Raw genomic sequence first — 27,191 nt, forward strand, 5'->3', positions numbered from 1 at the left:
CCACAAGCGAACCAAGAATTTGAGAGGAAGGGTGGTCCAACATCGTTTTGTTGTTGGTCCGGCTTCCACCACAAGGGTATGCCAATGGACCCCTGTAATATCGATGTGCTGGCATCACTTGCCCACTACCCCGTACCTATTATTTTTCCCCGCTTCAAAATCCCCGTCCAAAAGTCACGTGATGCCCATTTATCCCCTGTCAATTCTAACCCAGCAACATTCACAAGCATTAACGACTAACAATAGTGCAGTGTGAGGAGTATATGCACCATTGATTAGTTGCACAACCGCACTGGTTAGACTATCAATCCCAAGGTTGCACTCTGCCATTCAGTGGCAACCGAGACCACAAACGAAAAGGCGACCTGATATTAGTTTTGTTATTGCAATTAATTATACACCAGCCTTTTGCCTGTCCAAGTACGGGTGTATTGCAATAAATCTGAAGTTTCCAACCGTAAAGCAGACCGCGATGTGATATCATTGCATCCATTCGTGTGCAATTTTATGAGGCTGTGGTGACGGACTTATTTAATTTAAAGGTTGTTCATCATGACTTCCTTTTTACTTCCATGTATCAACTAGCATTCATCATAGAAAGATAGATAACGTTGTGTGCGTGCCAACCTAATGGAACGTCTGTCCCTGCGACTTGTTGATTGTGAGACTGTACGTGGGGATAATGGGGAATTGTCGTCGCAAAACAAATGGCAAAGTCGTGTCGGTGGGGGCCAAGACGATTCTGGGAATCAACACCGAATCGCCTCCTCTCTCAAGCGTTCATAATATTCATCATAGATAGAGAAAGTTGTTTATAAATACAATTTTACATCTGGCAGACTTAATTGAAAACGACATTTCGTGTGAATTTTCTCTCGTCGTTAAGTAGATGTCCTTGCTGGGGGGTTCGGTTCGATGCGGACTTTCACCTGTTTTGAGATTGCGGGATCGAGATAAGGAAGTGCGAGGCGAGTGCCGTCTGCGGATCGATTCCAACGTATCGAACGTCTGTCCCTGCGCCTCCGTCGTTCATGCACGGGGCGCGGGAGGTTTGCAGCGCCCCCTGCAGGACATGACGGTAAGTGCAGCGTTCGTCATATTAATCACAGATAAAGTTGGGCGTTTATATTATTAATAGTGTTACGGAGATCGCGTGACGTGAGAGTTCTGACATTGCAGTGAGGGTTATCGGTTGACAATGAGCAGGGGGGAGGAGGCGCCTCGACCCCCATGTGGAGTGACGTCACCGACTAATTATTAATGCAGGGGTGGGGTGTGTACATTTGGAGGACGTCACTTGTTCATTATTATTAATGAGGGGGGGGGGGGGTCTCCATGCAGAGTGACGTCACCCGCTCATAATTATTAATGTGGGGAGGGATGTTCGACGTGGAGTGACGTCACGCACGGGACACAGCCATTCTTGGGTAAATATAATAGTAAATAACATTGACAACAATCCCTGAACCGACATTACCGGGAGTAACTCCGAGATGTGAAGGCAGGGGATTGGTGGCTGGGATTGAGGAGACATGTGAGGAGAGGGAATGAGAGAGGGGCCATCGGCAATGAGTGAAGAGAAGAAAGAGCTGTGGATGGAGAGATAACTGGACATGAAAGAGTGGAGCTGTGTGTGATGGAGGTGGAAAAGGGACTGGAACCCTTAACTGTCTGCGTGTTGGCGTGTTGGCGTGAAGAATGCCCGCTCCACGACATTAAAACTGGAACCCATCATTAAGCAGTATTGTGATTTTGCAAGTACAGTGACATTATAAAGTCACATTCTGATGAAGAAATTCGACGAGACATGAACGTATGTTTAATCTGTTACGTCTTTTAAATACATGCAAGATGGACACACCTTTCACACGTCCTCATTACGTAGTTTTGGCTCATGTCATTCCATTTAAAAGTGTTTGACGTCAGAAAACACACTAACTCAGAATGAGAAGTTTATTTCCTTTCCAGAGATCATTTTCGAAGGAGACCCGGCCTGCAGACAATATCAAAGCATTCCACAATTGAACAAATGAGTTGCAAAAATATATCCAGAGGCACAAACTGTTCAATAAGGCACGAATTAACAATATGAATTACAAGCCGACGATGGTAGCGAATCTAATTTGACCTCTACGTGTTGGCCATGTTAAAAATAAAAAAATAAACTTTCATACACAACTCAATTGACTCTCACGGCCTGGTATCGGGACCGTGATTGCATTAACGAGACGCGTGCCAGTAGCTCGGCAAATGAACGGCGCCTCACACAATGGGCGTACGTGCATGGCACTGCCACCCGTGCAATGAGCGAATCTTCGCTGTGATTGCCTTCCTGATGATTGGCTTGGAGGGGAAGATGGGCGGAGGCACGCGCGCGTAATTATGTCACGTGATGTGAGCTCCCTCAATGGACTCTCAACATACTCATATGGGGGCCGTGATTGCGTCTACGAGGCGCTAGCGCGCGTCGCTTGTCTCGTTAACGGAGTCTCACGCAGGAAGTGCCACCAATACAATTAGTGAATGATCATGCTGATTAACTCGCGATGATTGCCTTCTCCCTCCGACCCCCGTGATTGGCCAGGAATGGTGAAGGCAAACACGCGTGATTGTACCACGTGACGTGCGCTCCCTCGATATAAAGGAGGGAGCAGACGCCACACAACATCTGCTCTTCACGGGGTGGACTTCTTAGGTAAGTGGTGCGTTGGGCTCATAGCTTGCTGTAGGATTTGCTGCTGCTGCGCCCTTTTCAGACCATGTTGGGTGCGTGTTGGTTGTCCTTTTTCATGCTTTTATTGAACTTTCTGCGTTTTTTATTGCGTTGAAGATTAATATATTGTGTGCTACTAAGCCTAGCGAGCTGAACCTTTTGTCACCGATTCACCGCGCATGCTAATTCAAGGTTTCCATTAAAAAAACCGTGTACAGGTCATGTACATAATGCTCATCGCGTTTTAACAAATGGATTGAACTTTCCATTTCGAAATTTGAAATAATTTCGGGGTCGTGAATAGGTTTTCTACTTTCTGCAAATAATAACTTGGGTAATGCTTATGTAAGTTTCCTTTCCCTACGTCAATGGGCTTGTGAGGTTGTGGTTTTCGCGGCAATATTTTTCCAGTATTACCCGGATTGATCTTCCTGCAATTTTTCTAAACCATGCCTGTTCTGTACCTTTTCAAATTGCGTGCCACAGTTTTCGCTGAATCTTTAATGTTGTAAAAATGTGTTCGTAGCTTAGTGCTTTCTACTTTCATTTTATTGATCTGAAAGCTGAGGGTTGGCTGGTGGAAGCTGAAGCCATTTAAGTTTGATTCACAGATAATGGGAATGCTCTATTTGTCCTGCCACTTTCTTTTTTACAATCTAAGGTTGGTTTAGTTCCTTTTTTTTAAACCGTCCTATCATGAATGGCTCCACCCTATTATTATGCACCGCCTAATGACCACTAGATAATGCCTGCGCTCTAAAAGGCCTCTGCTAGCTTTTTCTGCCAGGATGGTTCTTGCCTGGGCGATCTGCATATATCAACTTTTGCTATGAACTGTGCAGGTCGACTGCAGCCAAGTCCCTGGATTGTCTCGTCGAGCTTTTGATTGTTCGTGGAAAGAAAAGGTATTTGTACTACTGCCCCCTGCAACTTGACACGTGCATCCTTCTTGCATTTCCCTACTGCTAGATGGTCTACTGTGTAGCTGAGTGGATCGAGGGTTGTGGAATGGGCCATACTCTATCCATTTTGATGTAGGGAGAAATTCATGTGCCTTTAATTTTGACACTGACACCAAAAATGCCCCGCAGTTCCACGAGCACGCACACTTGGGCTTAAAGGACTAACTGTTAATTGATCAGCGGCGAGTTCATTGTGTAGCGCACTATTTACTTTGATTTTGATTCCACCAACTTAAATCTAAAACGGTATTAATTTTGACTAGGTTTGCTCATTTTGCATACTTGCCGAAGATTGAAAGCGTAATTTACTATGATTTAACATGTCAAATGGCTATTTTTAAGCCCTTGCGAATATTTGAATGTCCAACTTAAGACGCAAATGGCACACTGAACTAGTTACAAGTAAACTGTCGTAATGATTATGTTGTAAATGAAAGTAAGACGGGCATACGTTGGGCTTGAAACGTGCTTGCCATGCTCTCCCTTTGGCCTCTTCCAGGTTGACATAATGTCGTACCCACTTACGCTGCACATCATTGGAGGACAAGGTGGAAATGCGTTCTCCTTTGATGGGAGGAGCAACGCGGCCACGCTGCAGAAACTCTCCGTGAGCGTTGGAGGCTGGCAAGTGAGGGGCGTGGAGGTGTGGCTGACTGACGGGCGAAGGCAGAAATTCGGCACCGTGGACTTCTCTGCTCAGCAGTTTGAATTCCAGTCGGGCGAGTTCATGTCGCAGCTCTCCCTGTGGGGCAATGGGGCCGGCACGCGTCTGGGTGCCATCAAGTTCAGAACGAGCCGCAACCGCGAGTTCTTTGCCAAGATGACGGACTGGGGGCTCAAGACCGAGTACAAAATCGACGTGGGCTCCGGCGTCTGCTTGGGCGTTCAGGGCCGAGCGGGGGCCGACATCGACTGCATGGGCTTCTTGTTCATCAATGCTATAAAGTCGTCGGTGATCCAGAACATGAACTACCCAACTATGCACCAGGTTCTGCCTAACGTGCAGATGGAGGAGATTAAAGAAATGGAGTACATAAACGACACCAGCGTCATGCAGTCTCACACGTTCGAGAGCTCCAAGAAAATAATCAAAACGTCATCGTGGTCTACGACCAACAAGATCGAGTTCACCTTCAGCCTGACTGTCTCGGCAGGCATCCCGGAGGTCGTGGATGGGGAGGCTGGGTTCAGCTTCACCTTGAGCTCTGAGACCACACACGCATTGGAGGAATCTGAGGAGCGGATGGAAACTCTCACGTTCCCCGTCTCTGTTCCTCCACACAAGACCGTCACCGTTGTCGCTAAAATCGGGCGTGCAAACATCGACCTCCCGTACACGGCTCTGCTGCGCATCACCTGCATGAACGGCGCTCTCTTTGACGTTCCCCTGAGTGGCGTCTACAAGGGGCTCACCTACACCAAGATGACCGCCCGTGCTACTGAGAAATAGAGCAGCATTTTGTACCCTGTTCAAATGTTCTGAGAATTGTGGCTGACCTACGAATAAAAGCCTTCTGCATTGCACTGCCATTTTCTCTTTGCATTTTGTGGGTTGCATGTAAGAACCTTACGTTTTTACTAGGATTGTTTATGGCTGTGGCTATTTCACCATTTGCTGTGGTTGTTGACGGCCTATTTTGTCGTTCCATTGGGCTTTCATAACCTCTATTCCCCATTTGCATGGCTGTTCTTGAAATGCTGAGTCGGTGGCATGGTATTTTCCACGATAATTTAGCGTTGTAAGATGGCCATGCAATGCACCACTTAAATTAGGAATATTTGCAGATGGCCAATACATTCCTAAACAGCTGCCTGCCATCAGGCCCTGCTGGTGGATAACGATGAAGCTTAAATGAAAATGTCTGTCCAAGCATTGACAAAGACTTGGCACAAAGCACACTTCAATCTTGCTCCCAGGCAGCAATGCACTGTTTTGGTTCATCTGACTCCCAGACCACGGGTACGCCATCAAACCCCGTAATATCGACGTGCTGTGATCACTATAGCCCCCACCCACACGGATTTTTTTCTCATCAAAATTCCCGTCCAGTAGTCTCGACTGGCTATTTAATCGATTGCCTGCCTATTCTGAGGTTGAAAGCGTGGCGTAGCCATATCACCCATTTATCCGAGGTAAATTGTAACCCAGCAACATTCGAGGATTAACAGCGACTCATAATATTTCAGTGTGAATATGCACCATTTATGAGTGTAACCAATGGTTAGGTAACTATCAATCCCACGGTTGTGCTTGCTGCAATTTAGTGGCAACTGAACCCACAAACAAGAGACCTAATATTGTTATTGCGATTCATTATACGTAACATTGACATCGATCCCTGTAGCTAACTCCGAGAAGTGAAGGCAGGGGATTGGTGGCTGGGATTCAGGAGACGTGTGACGAGTTGGATAGGAGGGGCCGTCGACAATGAGTTGAAGAGCGAGCTGTGGATGGAGATAACTTGACATGAAAGAGTGAAGCTGTGTGATGTAGGTGAAGGGGACAAACCCCTAACTGTCTGCGTGTTGGTGTGAAGAATGTCCGCTCCACCCCATTAATACTACACCATTAAGCATTGTTATGGTATTGCAATAATACAGTGACAAAGTAACATTCTGATGAAAAAATTAGACCAGACATGAACGTATGTTTAATATTTTACGTCTATTAAAACATGCAAAATGGTCTCACCTTTCACACGTCCTCATGTAGTTTTGGCTCGTCATTCCATTTAACGGTGTTTGACTTCAGGAAACACATAAACTCAGAATGAGAAGTTTCTTTCCAGATGAGAACCCATTGACTCAGAAGCTCATTTTCAAAGGAGACCTGGCCAGCAGACAATATCAACGAATTCCATAATTGAACAAATTAGTTACTAAATATATCCAGAGGCACGTATAGTTCAAAGGTCAATACTCAAGGCACTTATTAACAATATGAATTACAAGATGGTGATGGTAATGAGGCTAATTTGATCTTTCTTTGGTTGTTTCGGTAAAGTAACGTAGAAAGAAAATAAATTAAATAACAAAATACGACTTTTCGATTGCAACAAGCAATCATCATCAGGTAGAACTAAATTTGAGAGAGAGACAAAACACAGACACGGAGACACACAGACAGACACACAAGCAGGGAGAAGCAGAGCTCTGTGTGTCTATGTTGTGTGTCTCTCTTTGCTTGTGTGTCTGTCTGTGTGTCTGCGTGTCTGTGTTGTCTCTCTCTCAAATTTAGTTCTACCTGATGACGATTGCTTGTGTTGCAATCGAAAGTCCTCTTTTATTATTACATTTATTTTCTTTCTACGTGACTTTACCGAAAGTGTCAGGGAGGCTGACCCCCGGCTCCTCGCTCACGTGGGATCCACTGCTCCCCTCTTCCGTGTCCTGGGGAGGGTTGCTGCTCACCGACTCCCGCCCCTTCGCTGCGGCCCCTTGGGGCATGATTCGTGGCTGGCGCTTAGCCACCTGCGATCAATTCACGCAATCTCCGCACACACTCACACCCACTCACTCGAAATCCGACGTCGCTCTTCTCCCGTGCCACGCACCAATCGCGCAAGCGGAACTCGGGATCAGAGGGCAGGGATGTCACTCGCACACGTGCAGCCGATTGGGGGGGTTGTCTCGGAGATTTATTTAAAGGGCCGTGTGACCAATCTCGCGGGAACGCCGCCCGTTCACCCCACGCACACGTTAAACAAAAGGCCGCACGAATAATCTCGCGTGTACGCCGCCTGTTAGCCTCACGCACACGTTTAAACGAAAGGGCGTGTGAGTAATCTCACGTGCCCCTGTATGAGTCCGCCGCCGCTCGCCACACACACACGCTAACCACGAGCTACACGCATGGGCGAGCGCACACACGAGGGTAAAAACACACTCACGCACAAACACAGGGTACAAGGACGCACACCAACATGCATCCGTTCCACCCTCGTGGAAACCACACGACAAGGTCTATTGATCCCCAACAGTTTATTCTCAACGAGTACGAGGCTAAATTAGTCAATTCAGTTTGAGTCAGCAGGGCAGGTCAAACCTATCTTCCGATGGTCTAAGACCCGATTTGTATCGCCTCTTTCAAATCACTCTCCTAAGACAATCTCACAATGGCCTCATTATCTCACTCTCGGGTACTCACGGTTCGACTCGTATGGAGCTGCTGGGTCGGATCCTCGCTGCACTTCGACTCGTCTCACGGACGTTCGAGTGGCTGGGAAGTCGACCGTCCCGAGCCTGGCTTGAGTTCAATACGAACTCCCTCTCCCTACCTTCTCTACTCATTTTTTTGTCCTCTACATCAAAGATAAATCGGTGCTGATCCGCTGGTCTCCCGTCCAATCAGGTGGCTCGGATTTCCCGCCACTCTCTCGGACTGGTGCGCTCTCAGACGTCCACTTTTCACCCTCTAAACAAGCGCATCTGTCCTACCAATCAGAGGACCGGCCCTGTTTTTCCCGCCGCTCGTGACTCCGTCGCCCCCTACCTGCCTGCTGACCAGTGTGTGGTGTGTGCGTTTTCTATCCGCGGTGGCTCAGCAGCCCCGTCGTGACCACGTGATTACAACCCAATTCACGGCGCCGTGGTGCACGTTAGCCTCGGGGGAGGTCGCCCAATTCCCTGGTCGCAGGAAACCGTGAAGTTTGGTCCCATGAGAGGGCTTCTGGGTGAAAACCTGTCGGCCAGGTGACCTTCCCTCGGGGCTCTATGTGGGGGTGTGTGTGTTCATGTGGGGGCTCTCTGTGGGTGTGTGTGTGTGTTCATGTGAGGGCTCTATGTGGGGGTGTGTGTGTTCATGTGGGGGCTCTATGTGTGTGTGTGTTCATGTGGGGGCTCTCTGTGGGGTGTGTGTGTGTTCATGTGGGGGCTCTCTGTGGGGGTGTGTTCATGTGGGGCTCTCTGTGGGGGGGTGTTCATGTGGGGGCTCTATGTGGGGGTGTGTGTGTTCATGTGGGGGCTCTATGTGTGTGTGTGTTCATGTGGGTGTGTGTGTGTTCATGTGGGGGCTCTGTGTGTGTGTTCATGTGGGGGGTGGTGAGGGAAGAGCAGCGCCGGCCCCGTCGCTCGGAGGTGGCGGCATCGCGGCCACGGCGTCGGCAGGACGGCCTCGCTGCTGCGGCATCACGGTCGCGGGCACGGCTCCGACGGAGCGGCCTCGCTGCTGTGACACCACAAAAGAACAAAAGAGTAACGCTAAATCACTTGAATACACAACTCAATTGAATCCCACGGCCTGGTATTGGGACCATGATTTAGTTAACGAGGCGCATGCCAGTAGCTCGGCTCATGAACGGCGCCTCACACAATGGGCACGCGTGCGTGGAACTGCCACGCGTGCAATGAGCGAATCCTCGCTGTGATTGGCTCCTGATGATTGGCTTGGAGGGGAAGATGGGCGGAGGCACGCGCGCTTAATTATGTCACGTGATGTGAGCTCCCTCAATGGACTCTCAACAGACTAATATGGGGGCTGTGATTGCGTCTATGAGGCGCTAGCGCGCGTGGCTCATCTCGTTAACGGAGTCTAACGCAAACTGGGAACGCGTGGAGAAAGCGCACCAATCCAATTGGTAAATCATCGTGCTGATTGGCTTGCGATGATTGCCTTCTCCCTCCGACACCCATGATTGGCCACGGATGGAAATGCAAACCCACGTGATTGTACCACGTGACGTGCGCTCCCGCGATATAAAGGAGGGAGCGACCAGCACACAACAGCTGCTCAGGTAAGCGGTGAGTTGGGTTAACAGCTTGTTACAGTGCACCTTTTCAGACTATGTTAGGCGCGTGTTGGTTGTCTTTTTCTACTCTTATTGCATTTTCTGTCTTATATGGCTTGCTTTTATTAATTTTGAGGCTTACTATCGTCGGTGCTTCCTGGCTAACGAGCTGACCGTTTCTCCATGCACTTGCTGCAAGATGATTCAAGATTTTCTTAAACCCTCACCGGGTCTCGCATATTGTGCGTTGTTAACTAAAATATAACTCATGAAACTTGCCTCAGACTTTTTTTTTAATGCTAGCCAACCACTTTTTAAGCACACAATTTGATTTTAAATTTCGGTGGCACGAATACATTTTCTGATTTGTGCAAATAAAAGCGTGCATTGGCTTGTTTACCTACATTTTAACTTCATAACATCAATGAGGTTGTGGTTTGAATAATATATATATTTTTTTTCCAAAATTAGATGATTAATCTCCCTGCAAGTTTATTAAACATGCCTGTTCTGTACGTTTTTCAAATTCTCACCTGCTACATTTCTGGCTGTTGAATCTGTTGCAAAAATGGGTTTTTAGCATAGTGCCCAACTATCTCCATTTTATTGACCTGAAATCTGACTTCTATGGTCGGAGCTGAAAGCCCCTTTAAGTTTAATTCGCAGTGAATGGGAATTCTCACATTGTATTTGACTTGCCCCCTAATTTTTTTTTAGCTGTAAGAGGGGTCTAATTTGACCCGTTTTCAAACCATCCAATCATAAATTTATCCACCCTAAAATGATGCAACGCCTAATGACCCCTGGATTATGCCTGCACTCTACAAAAACCTCCATTATCCATTTTTCAACCAGGATGGTCGTTGCCTGAGCGATTTGCAGTCTTGGTTGCCTTGGTTTGTAGGGTTAATCTGGTTTCCCACACTACCTTAACCCAACTGCATCTGTTGCTATGACCCGTGTAGGTCGACTGCAGCCAAGTCCCTGGATCGTCTATTTGAGCTTTTGCTTATTCGTGGAAAGAAAAGGTATTTGTACTACTGCCCCCTGCAACGTGACACGTGCAGCCCTCTTGCATTGCCCCACCTCTGGATGGTCTACTGTGGCTGTGTGGATCGAGGGTTTTGGAATGGATCATACTGCATATCCTGCAGTTTGATGTAGGGAGACAGTAACTTGAATTAAGTTGATACCCCCGGCCATCAATAATGCACCACAGTTTAATGAGCACGCACACTTGTGCTTGAAAAACTAATTAATTGATCAGCAGCGAGTTCATTGTGTAGCGCAGGTTTTGCTGTAATTGTTTCCACAAAAATGTAAATCTAAAACGGCATTTTGACTAGGATTAGGTTTGCTTATTTTGCTTACTTTCCAACGATTTAAACCATTAATTTCTATAACATGTAAAATGGCTATTGCCCACTATTTCAGCCCTTCCGAAATTTGACTGTCCAAATGTTTATGACACGAATGGTACACTAATGCAGCCGTACTGGTTGGGCTTTAACCTTGCTTACAATGCTCACCCTTGCATCTCTCTCTTCCAGGTTGACATAATGTCGTACCCACTTACACTGCACATCATTGGAGGCCAAGGTGGAAATGCGTTCTCGTTTGATGGGAGGAGCAATGCGGCCACGCTGCAGAAACTCTCCGTGAGCGTTGGAGGCTGGCAAGTGAGGGGCGTGGAGGTGTGGCTGACTGATGGGCGAAGGCAGAAATTCGGCACCGTCGACTCCTCTGCTCAGCAGTTTGAATTCCAGTCGGGCGAGTTCATGTCGCAGCTCTCCCTGTGGGGCAATGGGGCCGGCACGCGTCTGGGTGCCATCAAGTTCAGAACGAGCCGCAACCGCGAGTTCTTTGCCAAGATGACGGACTGGGGGCTCAAAACAGAGTACAAGATCGACGTGGGCTCCGGCGTCTGCTTGGGCGTTCAGGGCCGAGCGGGGGCCGACATCGACTGCATGGGCTTCCTCTTCATCAATGCTATAAAGTCGTCGGTGATCCAGAACATGAACTACCCAACTATGCACCAGGTTCTCCCAAACGTGCAGATGGAGGAGATTAAAGAAATGGAGTACATAAACGACACCAGCGTCGTGCAGTCTCACACGTTCGAGAGCTCCAAGAAAATAATCAAAACGTCATCGTGGTCTACGACCAACAAGATCGAGTTTACCTTCAGCCTGACTGTCTCGGCAGGCATACCTGAGGTCGTGGACGGGGAGGCTGGGTTCAGCTTCACCTTGAGCTCTGAGACCACACACGCCTTGGAGGAATCTGAGGAGCGGATGGAAACTCTCACGTTCCCCGTCTCTGTTCCTCCACACAAGACCGTCACCGTTGTCGCTAAAATCGGGCGTGCAAACATCGACCTCCCGTACACGGCCCTGCTGCGCATCACCTGCATGAACGGCGCTCTCTTTGACGTTCCCCTGAGTGGCGTCTACAAGGGGCTCACCTACACCAAGATGACCGCCCGTGCTACTGAGAAATAGAGCAGCATTTTGTACCCTGTTCAAATGTTCTGAGAATTGTGGCTGACCTACGAATAAAAGCCTTCTGCATTGCACTGCCATTTTCTCCTTGCATATTTGTGGGTTGCATGTAAGAACCTTACATTTTTACTAGGATTGTTTATGGCTGTGGCTATTTCACCATTTGCTGTGGTTGTTGACGGCTTTCTTTTTTGTCGTTCCATTGGGCTTTCATAACCTCTATTCCCCATTTGCATGGCTGTTCTTGAAATGCTGAGTCGGTGGCATGGTATTTTCCACGATAATTTAGTGTTGTAAGATGACTAAGCAATGCACCACTTTAAATTAGCAATATATTTGCAGATGGCCAATACATGCCTAAACAGCTGCCTGCCATCAGGCCCTGCTGGTGGATAACGATGAAGCTTAAATGAAAATGTCCGTCCAAGCATTGACAAAGACTTGGCACAAAGCACACTTCAATCTTGCTCCCAGGCAGCAATGCACTGTTTTGGTTCATCTGGCTCCCAGACCACAGGTACGCCATCAAACCCCGTAATATCGACGTGCTGTGATCACTATTGCCCCCACCCACACGGATTTTATTTTCTCATCAAAATTCCCATCCAGTAGTCTCGACTGGCTATTTAATCGATTGCCTGACTATTCTGAGGTTGAAAGCGTGGCATAGCCATATCACCCATTTATCTGAGGTAAACTGTAACCCAGCAACATTCGAGGATTAACAGCGACTCGTAATATTTCAGTGTGAATATGCACCATTTATGAGTAACCAATGGTTAGGTAACTATCAATCCCACGGTTGTGCTTGCTGCAATTTAGTGGCAACTGAACCCACAAACAAGAGACCTAATATTGTTATTGCGATTTATTATACCTAACATTGACATCGATCCCTGTACCTAACTCCGAGAAGTGAAGGCAGGGGATTGGTGGCTGTGATTCAGGAGACTTGTGACGAGTTGGATAGGAGGGGCCGTCGACAATGAGTTGAAGAGCGAGCTGTGGATGGAGATAACTTGACATGAAAGAGTGAAGCTGTGTGATGTAGGTGAAGGGGACAAACCCCTAACTGTCTGCGTGTTGGTGTGAAGAATGTCCGTTCCACCCCATTAATACTACACCATTAAGCATTGTTATGGTATTGCAATAATACAGTGACATAAAGTAACATTCTGATGAAAAAATTAGACCAGACATGAACGTATGTTTAATCTTTTACGTCTATTAAAAACATGCAAGATGGTCTCACCTTTCACACGTCCTCATTATGTAGTTTTGGCTCGTGTCATTCCATTTAACGGTGTTTGACTTCAGGAAACACATTAACTCAGAATGATAAGTTTCTTTCTAGATGAGAACCCATTGGCTCAGAAGCTCATTTTCAAAGGAGACCTGGCCAGCAGACAATATCAACGAATTCCATAATTGAACAAATTAGTTACAAAATATATCCAGAGGCACGTATAGTTCAAAGGTCAATACTCAAGGCACTTATTAACAATATGAATTACAAGATGGTGATGGTAATGAGGCTAATTTGATCTTTCTTTGGTTGTTTCGGTAAAGTAACGTAGAAAGAAAATAAATTAAATAACAAAATACGACTTTTCGATTGCAACAAGCAATCATCATCAGGTAGAACTAAATTTGAGAGAGAGACAAAACACAGACACGGAGACACACAGACAGACACACAAGCAGGGAGAAGCAGAGCTCTGTGTGTCTATGTTGTGTGTCTCTCTTTGCTTGTGTGTCTGTCTGTGTGTCTGCGTGTCTGTGTTGTCTCTCTCTCAAATTTAGTTCTACCTGATGACGATTGCTTGTGTTGCAATCGAAAAGTCCTCTTCTATTATTACATTTATTTTCTTTCTACGTGACTTTACCGAAAGTGTCAGGGAGGCTGACCCCCGGCTCCTCGCTCACGTGGGATCCACTGCTCCCCTCTTCCGTGTCCTGGGGAGGGTTGCTGCTCACCGACTCTCGCCCCTTCGCTGCGGCCCCTTGGGGCATGATTCGTGGCTGGCGCTTAGCCACCTGCGATCAATTCACACAATCTCTACAACAACAACAACAACCGCCATTCGCCACTAAGTGGCGGTGACGTCACCACGACGCTTGTGCCAGGCTATGTGCACCCTGAGGCCACGTGAAGTGTCGAACGCCCGCTGGCAGGAGTTCACGGGGCAGACCCAGGTGCCACGGGTCGACTGACTGAGATGACTGGCTGATGCACCACCTGTGCCCCCTACTGTGCCAACCTGCTGTGCTTTAGCCACCCGGCGCTCCGCTCGCTGTTGTGAGCGTCGCTCCTCCGCCCTCCGTTGTTGTTGGAGGGCGACTGCCTCCAACTGCCCAGTAGCATCCTTCACGAGCCTCCTCCACAGAGGCCGATCTTGACACCGCTGGTACCAGTCATCGGCAAGTCCACTCAGCTCCACGTCCTCCTGTACCACATCACTCCATCTCTTCTCAAGTCCGTGCCGCGCCCGCTTAGCCCCCTCAATCCGGCCAAACAAAAGCTGTTTCGGCATGCGGTGGCTGGGCATGCGGGCTACATGACCCAGCCATCGCAGCCTTGCCTGCCGGAGGAGCGCACCGATGGGACCCTGCCCAGATCTTTCAAGGATTTGTGAGCTCCTCACACAATCCAGTCTGGTTAAACCCAGGATGGATCGTAGGCAGGCCAGCCTAAATGTTTCTAACCGGCGAAGATGTTCCATTAGGGGGGTCCACGTTTCGCAAGCGTAGAGAAGGGAGGGAATGACCGTGGCCGAGAAGACCTGAAGCTTAGTGCGGAGCGACAGACCAGGTAGCTTCCACACAGCGTTACGCAACCGATGAAAAGATATTGCCGCTCGACTGATTCGGAGTGAGACCTCTGCTGTTAAACTGGAGCCAGTCATAAGCACACTGCCCAGGTATGGGAAACTCTCCACTCTCTCCACAACTGCCCCATCACCGATTGGGAGTTGTGGGGGTGGAGTGTCCGATGGTACAAAATACCCAGGCAGGTGCTTAGTTTTGGTGGGGCTGATGGTAAGGCCCCACCTCTTAGTGGCACGCTCCAGTCTCAGCAGCAGCGTCTCCAACTCCTCCTCTGCCTGAGCAGCTATTACCAAGTCATCAGCATACATAACGTGGTTGAGCAATAGGGAGCCATCCCTTGACCGCACCCGGGCATCGATTAGCCTCCCATTATATCTGTACCATATGGAGATTCCCCCGGTACAGCTATTGAAGGCTTCACGAACTACGTGGTCAAAATAGATGTTAAATAGTGTGGGAGCCAGAGGACATCCCTGTCGCACCCCAAGGTGTACAGGGAATGGCTCTGACTCCCGGCCACGTAGTTTTACCCGGGCCCGCTCACCATCATGAAGGTCCTTAATGATCGTGAGCAGAGGGTCAGGTACTCCAAAAGCACGAAGAACGACCCAGAGCCCAGGCCTACTGATGGTATCATAGGCCTTGACCAGGTCAATAAAGCAGAGATGTAGGTCTTGTTGGAATTCCCTACACCTCTGCTGTAGCAGACGGACAGAAAATATGGCATCTGTGCAGGACCTCCCTTTCCTGAAACCACATTGGGGCTCCGCAAGCCTCTCCTCAGCGTGCCTGGCAAGGCGATGCTGAATAATCCTTGCCAGGACCTTTCCCGGCACACTGAGGAGTGAGATGCCCCTGTAGTTGTTACAGTCTGTGCGGTCCCCCTTCTTAAAAAGGGGGACCACCAGGGCATCCTTCCAATCCTGCGGAACCCGTCCAGTGGTCCAGACTGTTGTTATGATGTCATATAGGGCAGTCTGTGCACAAACGCCACCCTCCCTCAGCATTTCGCTTGGGAGATCATCTCTGCCCGCTGCCTTTCCTGGTCTCAGACTCCGGATCGCCTTCAATACTTCGTCAGCAGATGGCACCTCAGCCAGCCACTCACAGGGGGTGACTTCATCCAATATTTGAGGCACCGCAGCCTCAGCAGGGTCATCCTCACTTTGTGCCACGATGTTTTTCTGGCTGAGGGATTTTCCCTCCCCCAGGACCTCACAGAAATGCTCAGCAAATCTGCGAACCTGTTCCAGGGGGTCGGAAATTGGATCACCGTTTTTTTCCCCTAATGATGGTAATAGGTGTGGCGCTGCAGGTTACTTTTTTGATGGAGTTAAATAGAGATTTGTGATCACGGGCCACTGAGGCAGACTCCATCTCCTCAGCAACCCGCGACCACCACCCATCCTTGCAGCGCCTCACGGCTCTCCGAACCTCCGAGCGAAGGCTGCGGTAAGCCTCCTCATTCTCTGATGTGGGATTCTGTAGCCGATGACAGTGGGCCTGTCGCTTTTTCTCAACCATCGTGAACAACTCCTCTGTCATCCAGGGTGTCTGGGGAGGTCTGGACCGCGTACCCAAAGCAGCCATTGCAGCTGCATGAGTCACAGTCCTAAACCTCGCCCATTTACCCTCGACATCAGGAGGAGTCGGGGACGATGCCAATCCCAGCCGCAAGCGATGATGAAATTCTCGCTTGCAACTTTCATCAGATAACTGAGACCAGGCCACTTTAGGTTGGAATGGGGTCCTGGGTGTACACCCACCACCGGAGTGGAAGAATGGCAGGCGCATCTTACAGATGACTAGTCGATGGTCAGAGGGCAGATCAGCTCCACGGTAGGTCCTGGTGTCAAGGACATGGGCTCGCATTCGCTGGTCCGTCACTATGTAGTCCAGCAGATGTTCTTGCTTGGACCCGGCATGCATCCATGATGTTGTGTGGATGCGCCGATGCCGGAACAGCGTGTTGGTAATTACAAGCCCATGGGCTGCACAAAAATCTAGCAGCCTCCTACCGTTGTTATTGAGCTGATCTGGCCCATGCCCTCCAATCACTCCAGACCAGGTGCCAGTATCATGACCAACTCGGGCATTGAAGTCACCCAACATGATGACTCTATCCCGAGGGGCCACTTTAGCCAGCACCTGTGACAGGAGGTCATAGAAGGCATCTGACTCATCGGCTTTGCCTGCATCCCTCCACGGATGTTCATCTTCGGTGGGGGCATAAGTAACCACGACCACCATTCCTCGCCTCCGGTTGATGGGAAGGCGAGCCCAAAGTAGCCTGGGGCTTACAGCTTCCCACACCTCACCGCCACGCTCCCACGCCCCCTTCATTCTTTTGTTAAAAAGAAGACCCACACCCTGTTGTTTGGCAGTCTGCTGCCCCGAGTAGAGGACTGTCCACCCCTCATGGTGGCAGGAGCCAGAGCCGGTCCACCGGACCTCCTGAATGCCGCATAGATCCAGGCGGTACCGGTCCAGCTCCCGACAGAGGAGTGGCAGCCTCTCCTCTGCAGTGAGCGTTCGAACATTCCACGTGGCCAACCGTAGTGGCTTTTCGTTGTTTCTGGAGTAGCCCCGAGGGTAGGTATTCAATCTCCTGGCTCCGCCAATTGGGGTTTGGCCAGGAGACGTCATAGACGCCTGGCCCCCCGGGGCCTCCGGCACAAGCTTAGTTGTTACATATTTCAGTTTAATTCGTAGTTTCGTGGTAATTAATTGAAGGTGGAGGGGTTACCAGCCCCTCGCACCCGTCCAGAGCCCCCGTTTAGCCCCTGTGGTGGACACATATGCGTGGGTGTGTGTGTTCATGTGGGGGCTCTATGTGGGGGTGTGTGTGTTCATGTGGGTGCTCTATGTGGGGGTGTGTGTGTTCATGTGGGGACTCTATGTGGGGGTGTGTGTGTTCATGTGGGGGCTCTATGTGGGGGTGTGTGTGTTCATGTGGGGGCTCTATGTGGGGGTGTGTGTGTTCATGTGGGGGCTCTATGTGGGGGTGTGTGTGTGTGTTCATGTGGGGGCTCTATGTGGGGGTGTTCATGTGGGGGGTGGTGAGGGAAGAGCAGCGCCGGCCCCGTCGCTCAGAGGTGGCGGCGTCGCGGCCACGGCGTCGGCAGGACGGCCTCGCTGCTGCGGCATCACGGTCGCGGGCACGGCTCCGACGGAGCGGCCTCGCTGCTGTGGCACCACAAAAGAACAAAAGAGTAACGCTAAAATCACTTGAATACACAACCAAATTGAATCCCACGGCCAGGTATCGGGACCATGATTCAGTTAACGAGGCGCATGCCAGTAGCTCGGCTCATGAACGGCGCCTCACACAATGGGCACGCGTGCGTGGAACTGCCACGCGTGCAATGAGCGAATCCTCGCTGTGATTGGCTCCTGATGATTGGCTTGGAGGGGAAGATGGGCGGAGGCACGCGCGCGTAATTATGTCACGTGATTTGAGCTCCCTCAATGGGCTCTCAACAGACTTATATGTGGGCTGTGATTGCGTCTATGAGGCGCTAGCGCGCGTGGCTCATCTCGTTAACGGAGTCTCACGCAAACTGGGAACGCGTGGAGAAAGCGCACCAATCCAATTGGTAAATCATCGTGCTGATTGGCTTGCGATGATTGCCTTCTCCCTCCGACACCCATGATTGGCCACGGATGGAAATGCAAACCCACGTGATTGTACCACGTGACGTGCGCTCCCGCGATATAAAGGAGGGAGCGACCAGCACACAACCGCTGCTCTTCACGGGGAGGACTGCTTAGGTAAGCGAGTGAGTTGGGTTAACAGCTTGTTATAGTGCACCTTTTCAGACTATGTTAGGCGCGTGTTGGTTGTCTTTTTCTACTCTTATTGCATTTTCTGTCTTATATGGCTTGCTTTTATTAATTTTGAGGCTTACTATCGTCGGTGCTTCCTGGCTAACGAGCTGACCGTTTCTCCATGCACTTGCTGCAAGATGATTCAAGATTTTCTTAAACCCTCACCGGGTCTCGCATATTGTGCGTTGTTAACTAAAATATAACTCATGAAACTTGCCTCAGACTTTTTTTTTTAATGCTAGCCAACCACTTTTTAAGCACACAATTTGATTTTAAATTTCGGTGGCACGAATACATTTTCTGATTTGTGCAAATAAAAGCGTGCATTGGCTTGTTTACCTACATTTTAACTTCATAACATCAATGAGGTTGTGGTTTGAATAATATATATATTTTTTCCCAAAATTAGATGATTAATCTCCCTGCAAGTTTATTAAACATGCCTGTTCTGTACGTTTTTCAAATTCTCACCTGCTACATTTCTGGCTGTTGAATCTGTTGCAAAAATGGGTTTTTAGCATAGTGCCCAACTATCTCCATTTTATTGACCTGAAATCTGACTTCTATGGTCGGAGCTGAAAGCCCCTTTAAGTTTAATTCGCAGTGAATGGGAGTTCTCACATTGTATTTGACTTGCCCCCTATTTTTTTTTTAGCTGTAAGAGGGGTCTAATTTGACCCGTTTTCAAACCATCCAATCATAAATTTATCCACCCTAAAATGATGCAACGCCTAATGACCCCTGGATTATGCCTGCACTCTACAAAAACCTCCATTATCCATTTTTCAACCAGGATGGTCGTTGCCTGAGCGATTTGCAATCTTGGTTGCCTTGGCTTGTAGGGTTAATCTGGTTTCCCACACTACCTTAACCCAACTGCATCTGTTGCTATGACCCGTGTAGGTCGACTGCAGCCAAGTCCCTGGATCGTCTATTTGAGCTTTTGCTTATTCGTGGAAAGAAAAGGTATTTGTACTACTGCCCCCTGCAACGTGACACGTGCAGCCCTCTTGCATTGCCCCACCTCTGGATGGTCTACTGTGGCTGTGTGGATCGAGGGTTTGATGTAGGGAGACAGTAACTTGAATTAAGTTGATACCCCCGGCCATCAATAATGCCCCACAGTTTAATGAGCACGCACACTTGTGCTTGAAAAACTAATTAATTGATCAGCAGCGAGTTCATAGTGTAGCGCAGGTTTTGCTGTAATTATTTCCACAAAAATGTAAATCTAAAACGGCATTTTGACTAGGATTAGGTTTGCTTATTTTGCTTACTTTCCAAAGATTTAAACCATTAATTTCTATAACATGTAAAATGGCTATTGCCCACTATTTCAGCCCTTCCGAAATTTGACTGTCCAAATGTTTATGACACGAATGGTACTGAACTGGAGTAATGCTACTATTTTATTACACTAATGCAGCCGTACTGGTTGGGCTTTAACCTTGCTTACAATGCTCACCCTTGCATCTGTCTCTTCCAGGTTGACATAATGTCGTACCCACTTACGCTGCACATCATTGGAGGCCAAGGTGGAAATGCGTTCTCGTTTGATGGGAGGAGCAACGCGGCCACGCTGCAGAAACTCTCCGTGAGCGTTGGAGGCTGGCAAGTGAGGGGCGTGGAGGTGTGGCTGACTGACGGGCGAAGGCAGAAATTCGGCACCGTGGACTCCTCTGCTCAGCAGTTTGAATTCCAGTCGGGCGAGTTCATGTCGCAGCTCTCCCTGTGGGGCAATGGGGCCGGCACGCGTCTGGGTGCCATCAAGTTCAGAACGAGCCGCAACCGCGAGTTCTTTGCCAAGATGACGGACTGGGGGCTCAAGACCGAGTACAAAATCGACGTGGGCTCCGGCGTCTGCTTGGGCGTTCAGGGCCGAGCGGGGGCCGACATCGACTGCATGGGCTTCCTGTTCATCAACGCTATAAAGTCGTCGGTGATCCAGAACATGAAGTACCCAACTATGCACCAGGTTCTCCCCAACGTGCAGATGGAGGAGATTAAAGAAATGGAGTACATAAACGACACCAGCGTCGTGCAGTCTCACAGCTTCCAGAGCTCCAAGACAATTACCAAAAAGTCATCGTGGTCTACAACGAACAAGATTGAGTTTACCTTCAGCCTTAAAGTCTCGGCAGGCATCCCGGAGGTCGTGGACGGGGAGGCTGGGTTCAGCTTCACCGTGAGCTCTGAGACCACGCACGCATTGGAGAACTCGGAGGAGCGGACGGAAACTCTCACGTTCCCCGTCTCTGTTCCTCCACACAAGACCGTCACCGTTGTCGCCAACATCGGGCGTGCAAACATCGACCTCCCGTACACGGCCCTGCTGCGCATCACCTGCATGAACGGCGCTCTCTTTGACGTTCCCCTGAGTGGCGTCTACAAGGGGCTCACCTACACCAAGATGACCGCCCGTGCTACTGAGAAATAGAACAGCATTTTTGTGCCCTGTTTGATCAAATGTTTTTTCTGAATAAATCCTTCTGCAATGCATTTTTTTATTTCCGTGTTTTGGTTGCATGTAAGGAATTTACATGTTTTGCTTTTCCCATTTTCGGTTTAAGGGTTCACAGACTTGGGCATTTTACCTTTCATGTGGATGTCAATAGGACTTATTTTCCATTCTACCTGAGCTTCACATGCGTAATTCCCCATTTATTTAAACAACTGGTTGATGGCATATTCTTCCACTAGATTTCAGCATTGTCAAACGACCGTGCTATGGGATTTAATTTGAAGATGGCCAGTACATCCAGTCATGGCTGCTTTATCCTCCACAGCTGTTGACTATCTAGTTTGGCTTGAACAGAAACTTCACTGTCCATTTAAGAGCTACAGCTCGCTGCACTTATTATTGCTCCTGGGGGGGTAGGGGGCTGAATGCGTCAATTGCAAAATTATGTAGGGAAGCAGTTTCCATAATCTAGCAACAATATTGCGCTATTTTTTAACTAAAGTAACTGCTCGTGCTAATGATTGAATAAGCCTCGAAGGCACGTATAATGCATGGAACTCTCCCTTTCAAAATTGCCACAGCATTTAACACCTATACAAGTAACCAGTTGCCTATCCTGGAAAAACAATTGTCAGCATCTCGGCTGGAATTGCACTTCGTTGGAGCTTAAACGTGATTCCATTAAAAAAAAACGGCTGCATTGGGATGGTCGTGACAAGGGGCATGTCAATCGAAATTCCAATTCTTAACCTTTCTCAGTTTAGGAATTAACTCAAGTGACCAGGGTATTGACCCTGTGACTGCGATTGTTATCACGGACATTTATCAAGTTGGTTATGATGAATAAAAGGTTTGGTAGAGCTGCGTTGTTTTCCTTAGCTCTGCTGCGTGATCATCCTTGTCAACTGACACGCCTCTCTCCAAACACTGGCCACGTGCACATCAGACCTTTTAGATGTTGTCGAGGGTCCAAAATGACTTTGTTTTAGTCGTCTGGCTCGCAGCACACGGGTACGCCAATGGACCCCTGTAATATCAACGTGCTGGCGTCATGATTGGCCCCCCAATGCAGATTTCCCTCCCCAAAATCCGTCCAGTGGTCACGTGACTGGCAGTTGAATCACGTGCCTGCCTATCCTGAGGATGAAGGACGTGGCCCATTTATCCGAGCAACATTCACAGTTTAAATGCCACTAATATTGCAGTGTGAATATATGCACCATTAATTCATTACGCAACCACACTGGCTACATTATCAATCCTATCGTTATTGTATGGTTTGCATGGTTAATTATAACTAACATTGACATCAATCCCTGTACCAAGTTGACAGGGCGTAACACCGAAATGTGAAGGCAGGGGATTGGTGGTTGGGAATAAGGAGACACGGACGAGGGGACAATGGGAGGTGGGCCATGGTGGTAAGACGGGACGTCGGCAAGAGTGACGAGAGAAGAGAGCTGTGAATGAAGATATAATGGTATGCAAAGGAGGGAGCTGTGTGTGATGGAGGTGGAATTACGGGACCGGAACCCTTACCTGTCTGCGTGTTGGTGTGAATAATGTCCGCTCCACCCCATTAAAACTGGTAACCATCAATAAGCATTAAAATGGTTTTGAAATAGTACAGTGACATTATGAAGTCATATTCTAATCAATAAATTATACCAGACATGAAGTATGTTTAATTGGTTAAGTCCATCAAATACTTGCAATATGGACACACCTTTCACACATCCTCATTGCTTAGTTTTGGTCCATGTCATTCCATTGAAAGGTATTTGATGTTAGAACACACGTTCTATTAGAATGAAAAGTCTGTTTCCACAGTAAAGCCCAGTGAGCTAGGAAGCAAATTTTCAAAAGAGACCCGGCAAGCAGACAATATCAAAGCATTCCACAATTGTACAAATAAGTTACGATTGAAAGTCATCAGAGGCAGGTACAGTTCAAAGGTTTGTACTCAATAAGGCACTTATTAACACTAGGAATTATAAGAGATAGATTCCATGTTAAACAATACAACTCTCTAAAATCGCTTGAATTCACAACTCAATTCATTCTCACGGCCTCATATCGGGATCGTGACGCCATTATCGAAGTGAGTCTCAGAAGCTCAACTCATAAACGGTAGCTCACACGATGGGTGCGCATGCTGGAACTGCCGCCCATGCAATGAGCGAATCCTCACGCCTATTGGCTCTCGATGATCTGTCTGGAGGGGAATGATGGGCGGAGGCATGCGCGCGTAATTATGCCCCGTGAAGTGAGCTCCCCTCAATGGACTCTCAACAGACTCATATGGGAATCGTGATTGCATTCATGAGATGCCACAGCGCTCGTCGCTCGGCTTATTAACGGGGTCGAAAAAAATAGGCGCGCGTGGAGGAAGTGCCACCCATCCAATTAGTGAATCCGCGCACTGATTGGCTCGCGATTATTGTGGGCCTATTTGCCACTAAATGGCGCAAGCGCAATGGTGGGATTAATAGTGTAACCAGTGTGGTTGTGTTATGAACACATGGTGCACATATTCACACTGCATTATAATTAGTGGCTTTTAAACTTCGTGAATGTTCTTGGGATAAATGGGCCACTCCCAGTAATCTCGGTACAGGGATTGTTGTCAATGTTATTTATAATTAACTGCAATAATAACAAAAGTAATGTTAGGTCCCTTTTTCGTTTGTGGGCTCATTTGCCACTAAATGGCAGAGAGCACAAACGTGGGATTGACAGTGTAACCAGTGCGTTTTTAAATAACTGTAACTATTTTGATTTAAAGCTTTCGTGACTGCAGTAATTCATATTCTTAGCTCTTTCGGTAAAGTCACGTTGAAGGGAAACAATAAAATAATAATATATATAAAACAATAAAAATTCTCACGACGTTTCGACCATAACACAAACGGTCGTCATCAGGTGTGTCGGTTTGCATTAATTAATTTATTTTTATACGGTGTATTTATTTAAAAAAACGTTAGCGCCACGCTCAGCGATTTGGCAGTTTATTTAGAAGGACTAGTCCATCTATGTTCTGAAAATAGGAGGGGGGAGACGAAAAATTAATGTATGCTGTCTGAAAGCCACTGTAAGCGTGAACATACAATTAAGACCTGAAATGGTTAATCAAATCTTTCCAATGATTGCTAAGCCAGAATCCATCTTCTTGGTTGAAAGTGTATCTGTGCTTGTATATGTGGATAGCCTCATGAACGAATCTCTCATGGTAGCCAGATGGCTTACAAATAACCTCTGTCTTGGAAAAGTCAATGTCATGTGAGCCTACTGAATTATAACAATGATCTGCCACGGCCGAGGTGTTGGTCCTACCGTGTTTAAGGTCTGCTTTGTGTTCACGAATACGGTCCGAGACATGGCGTTTGGTTTCTCCAATGTAACTACTACCACAGAGGCAACCTAGTTTGTACACACCAGGGTACTGTATGTCCGGAATCACATCTTTTACAGACGGAACCAGATCACGGATTTTATGTAATGTGTTGAATCGGACCTGGATCTTGTGTTTATTCAAGATTTTGGAGATCTTTTTTGTGATCCCCGCAATGTAGGGTAAAGTGATGGTTTTGAAAGGCTCCTCAAGAGGGTCCTTCTTCATGGTTTGAGTGATAGCTTTACGGATTGTATAGTCGGAGTAACCATTAGCCTTAAGAGCTTGGTGTACATGCTTGAGTTCACTGTCTATGTGTTCCTGGTCGGATATGCATTGGGCTCTATGGAACAGAGTCTTGATGACATAATTCTTCTGTGATGGATGGTGGTGGGAATCCGGTTTCAGATAAGCATCCGTATGGGTAGCTTTCCTGTAGACAGAGTGGCTCATTGAACCATCAGGTCTCTTTTTTATTAAGACATCCAAAAAAGGTAGCTTGCCATCTTTTTCCACTTCCATGGTAAATCTGATGGCTGGGTGTATGGAATTGATGTGGTCGAAGAATTGGTCTAGAGCAGGCCGGCCATGTGGCCATATGACAAAAGTGTCATCCACGTACCTCTTCCATAAGGTTGAGCGCAGAGTGGCAGTCTGGATGGCGTCAGTCTCAAAGTTTCTCCATGAAAATGTTAGCTATAACCGGAGATAGGGGGGAGCCCATTGGGGTGCCCTCAGTTTGTTTGTAGAAAGTTCCATTCCAAGTGAAGTATGTATTGGTTAAACAGTGTCTCACCAGGGGGGGTACCTCAGTGTTTAGTCCTTGATGAACCAAGTCTTCAATGATTGCAATGGTGTCAGGTACAGGAACCTTGGTGAATAAGGAAACTACATCAAAACTGACAAGCAGGTCGTCTGGGGACAGGGAAATACCCTTGATTGTCGATACCAGGTGAGAAGAATTTTGTATTGCAGAGGTGTTTTTTTCAGTGAAAGGACGCAGGATAACAGACAAAAAAACGAGCCAGTTTGTAGGTGGGGGAGTTGATAGTAGAGACGATGGGACGAAGGGGTGTATCTACTTTATGTATTTTTGGTAAGCCGTATAATCTTGGTGGCCTGGCAGCAGAAGGTTTCAACGAAAACTGTTTAGATTGATCAATTAATGCAGTTGAATTAGAAATTATTTTGTTGGTTTGTGTGACGAGGCTGTTTGTGGGATCTCTTTTTATTTTTGCATAACTACCATCGTCGAGTAATTCGCATTTACACTGACCTCTGCTGCTGTAACTTCTTCTAATGCGAAACTAATTCTTTTCAAAACTAGCTTAGCTCTTATCTCAGAAAAAATCAGACTTATACGCACCGAACTAGATCAGTTAGACAAGACACTCTACAAATCACACTTATCATTGACGGCAACAATGTCCACATCGGATTGGGAACATGTAGACAATATGACTGCCTCTTCAACTGCTACTATGTCGACCAAATGTAAGGACAACCTGATTTCCAAATTTAACCTCCTCTTCAACAAAAGACCGGACCCACACACCAAAAAGTTAGACGTTAACAAAGTCGTAATTAATCGCAGTAACAGTTCTATTTCCGATGGTCTGAAATCCGTTTTAGCTAAAGGTCTAAACTTTGCAGTCACACCTAAACACATACCAGTTAATGATATAATTGCCCAAGTAGACGTTGCTCTCAGGGGCTTGGGTCACATCGCTGCAGACGTAGCAAGATCTGAAATCGCTGCAACCCTAAAAAACGCTACGATGCCAGCTAGCAACCTCAGCAAAGATGAGCGTTTTGAATTATATAAATTAAAAAAGAGGGATTATATTGTAGTCCTCTCAGCTGACAAGGGCAATGCTACTATCATCATGGATAAAATAGAATACAACAACAAAATTAAAGAATTACTCGACGATGGTAGTTATACAAAAATAAAAAGAGATCCCACCAACAGCCTCGTCACACAAACCAACAAAATAATTTCTAATTCAACGGCATTAATTGATCAATCTAAACAGTTTTCGTTGAAACCTTCTGCTGACAGGCCACCAAGATTATACAGGTTACCAAAAATACATAAAGTAGATACACCCCTTCGTCCCATCGTCTCTACTATCAACTCCCCCACCTACAAACTGGCTCGTTTTTTTGTTTGTCTGAAATCCTGCGTCCTTTCACTGAAAAAAACACCTCTGCTGTACAAAATTCTACTCACCTGGTATCGACAATCAAGGGTATTTCCCTGTCCCAAGACGACCTGCTTGTCAGTTTTGATGTAGTTTCCTTATTCACCAAGGTTCCTGTACCTGACACCATCGCAATCATTGAAGACTTGGTTCATCAAGGACTAAACACTGAGGTACCCCCCCTAGTGAGACACTGTTTAACCAATACATGCTTCACTTGGAATGGAAGTTTCTACAAACAAACTGAGGGCACCCCAATGGGCTCCCCCCTATCTCCGGTTATAGCTAACATTTTCATGGAGAAACTTGAGACTGACGCCATCCAGACTGCCACTCTGCGGCCAACCTTATGGAAGAGGTACGTGGATGACACTTTTGTCATCTGGCCACATGGCCGGCCTGCTCTAGACCAATTCTTCGACCACATCAATTCCATACACCCAGCCATCAGATTTACCATGGAAGTCGAAAAAGATGGCAAGCTACCTTTTTTGGATGTCTTAATAAAAAAGAGACCTGATGGTTCAATGAACCACTCTGTCTACAGGAAAACTACCCATACGGATGCTTATCTGA

The 27,191-nt window shown here is 47.6% G+C and overlaps 1 protein-coding gene across 5 annotated transcripts; it reads left to right on the forward strand.

Annotated features, from left to right (window-relative positions):
- Positions 1-2,652: 2,652 nt before the first annotated feature.
- On the forward strand, positions 2,653-21,058 carry LOC116956881 (aerolysin-like protein). 5 transcript variants are annotated; one of them, XM_032978742.2, is made up of 3 exons: positions 2,653-2,695; positions 3,556-3,618; positions 4,175-5,199. In XM_032978742.2, the coding sequence occupies exon 3, from the start codon at positions 4,184-4,186 to the stop codon at positions 5,123-5,125; it is 942 nt and encodes a 313-aa protein (XP_032834633.2). In that variant the 5' UTR covers positions 2,653-2,695; positions 3,556-3,618; positions 4,175-4,183; the 3' UTR covers positions 5,126-5,199. The 5 variants fall into 5 exon arrangements, with proteins under 5 accessions (XP_032834633.2, XP_075910960.1, XP_032834634.2 ...); XM_076054845.1 differs by lacking the exons at positions 3,556-3,618; positions 4,175-5,199 and adding exons at positions 10,367-10,429; positions 10,952-11,976 and having other exon boundaries at positions 2,674-2,695; XM_032978743.2 differs by lacking the exon at positions 2,653-2,695 and adding an exon at positions 2,742-2,766.
- The last annotated feature ends 6,133 nt before the right edge of the window (positions 21,059-27,191 follow it).

This window comes from Petromyzon marinus, chromosome 68 (assembly GCF_048934315.1).
Source record: "Petromyzon marinus isolate PM22_M1 ecotype Great Lakes invasive population chromosome 68, UKy_Petmar_22M1.pri1.0, whole genome shotgun sequence".
NCBI classification, from domain to species: Eukaryota; Metazoa; Chordata; class Hyperoartia; order Petromyzontiformes; family Petromyzontidae; genus Petromyzon; species Petromyzon marinus.

Coding starts and splice junctions, on each gene's coding strand:
- LOC116956881 (XM_032978742.2), top strand. CDS start 4,184: ATGTCGTACCCACTTACGCTGCACATCATTGGAGGACAAGGTGGAAAT.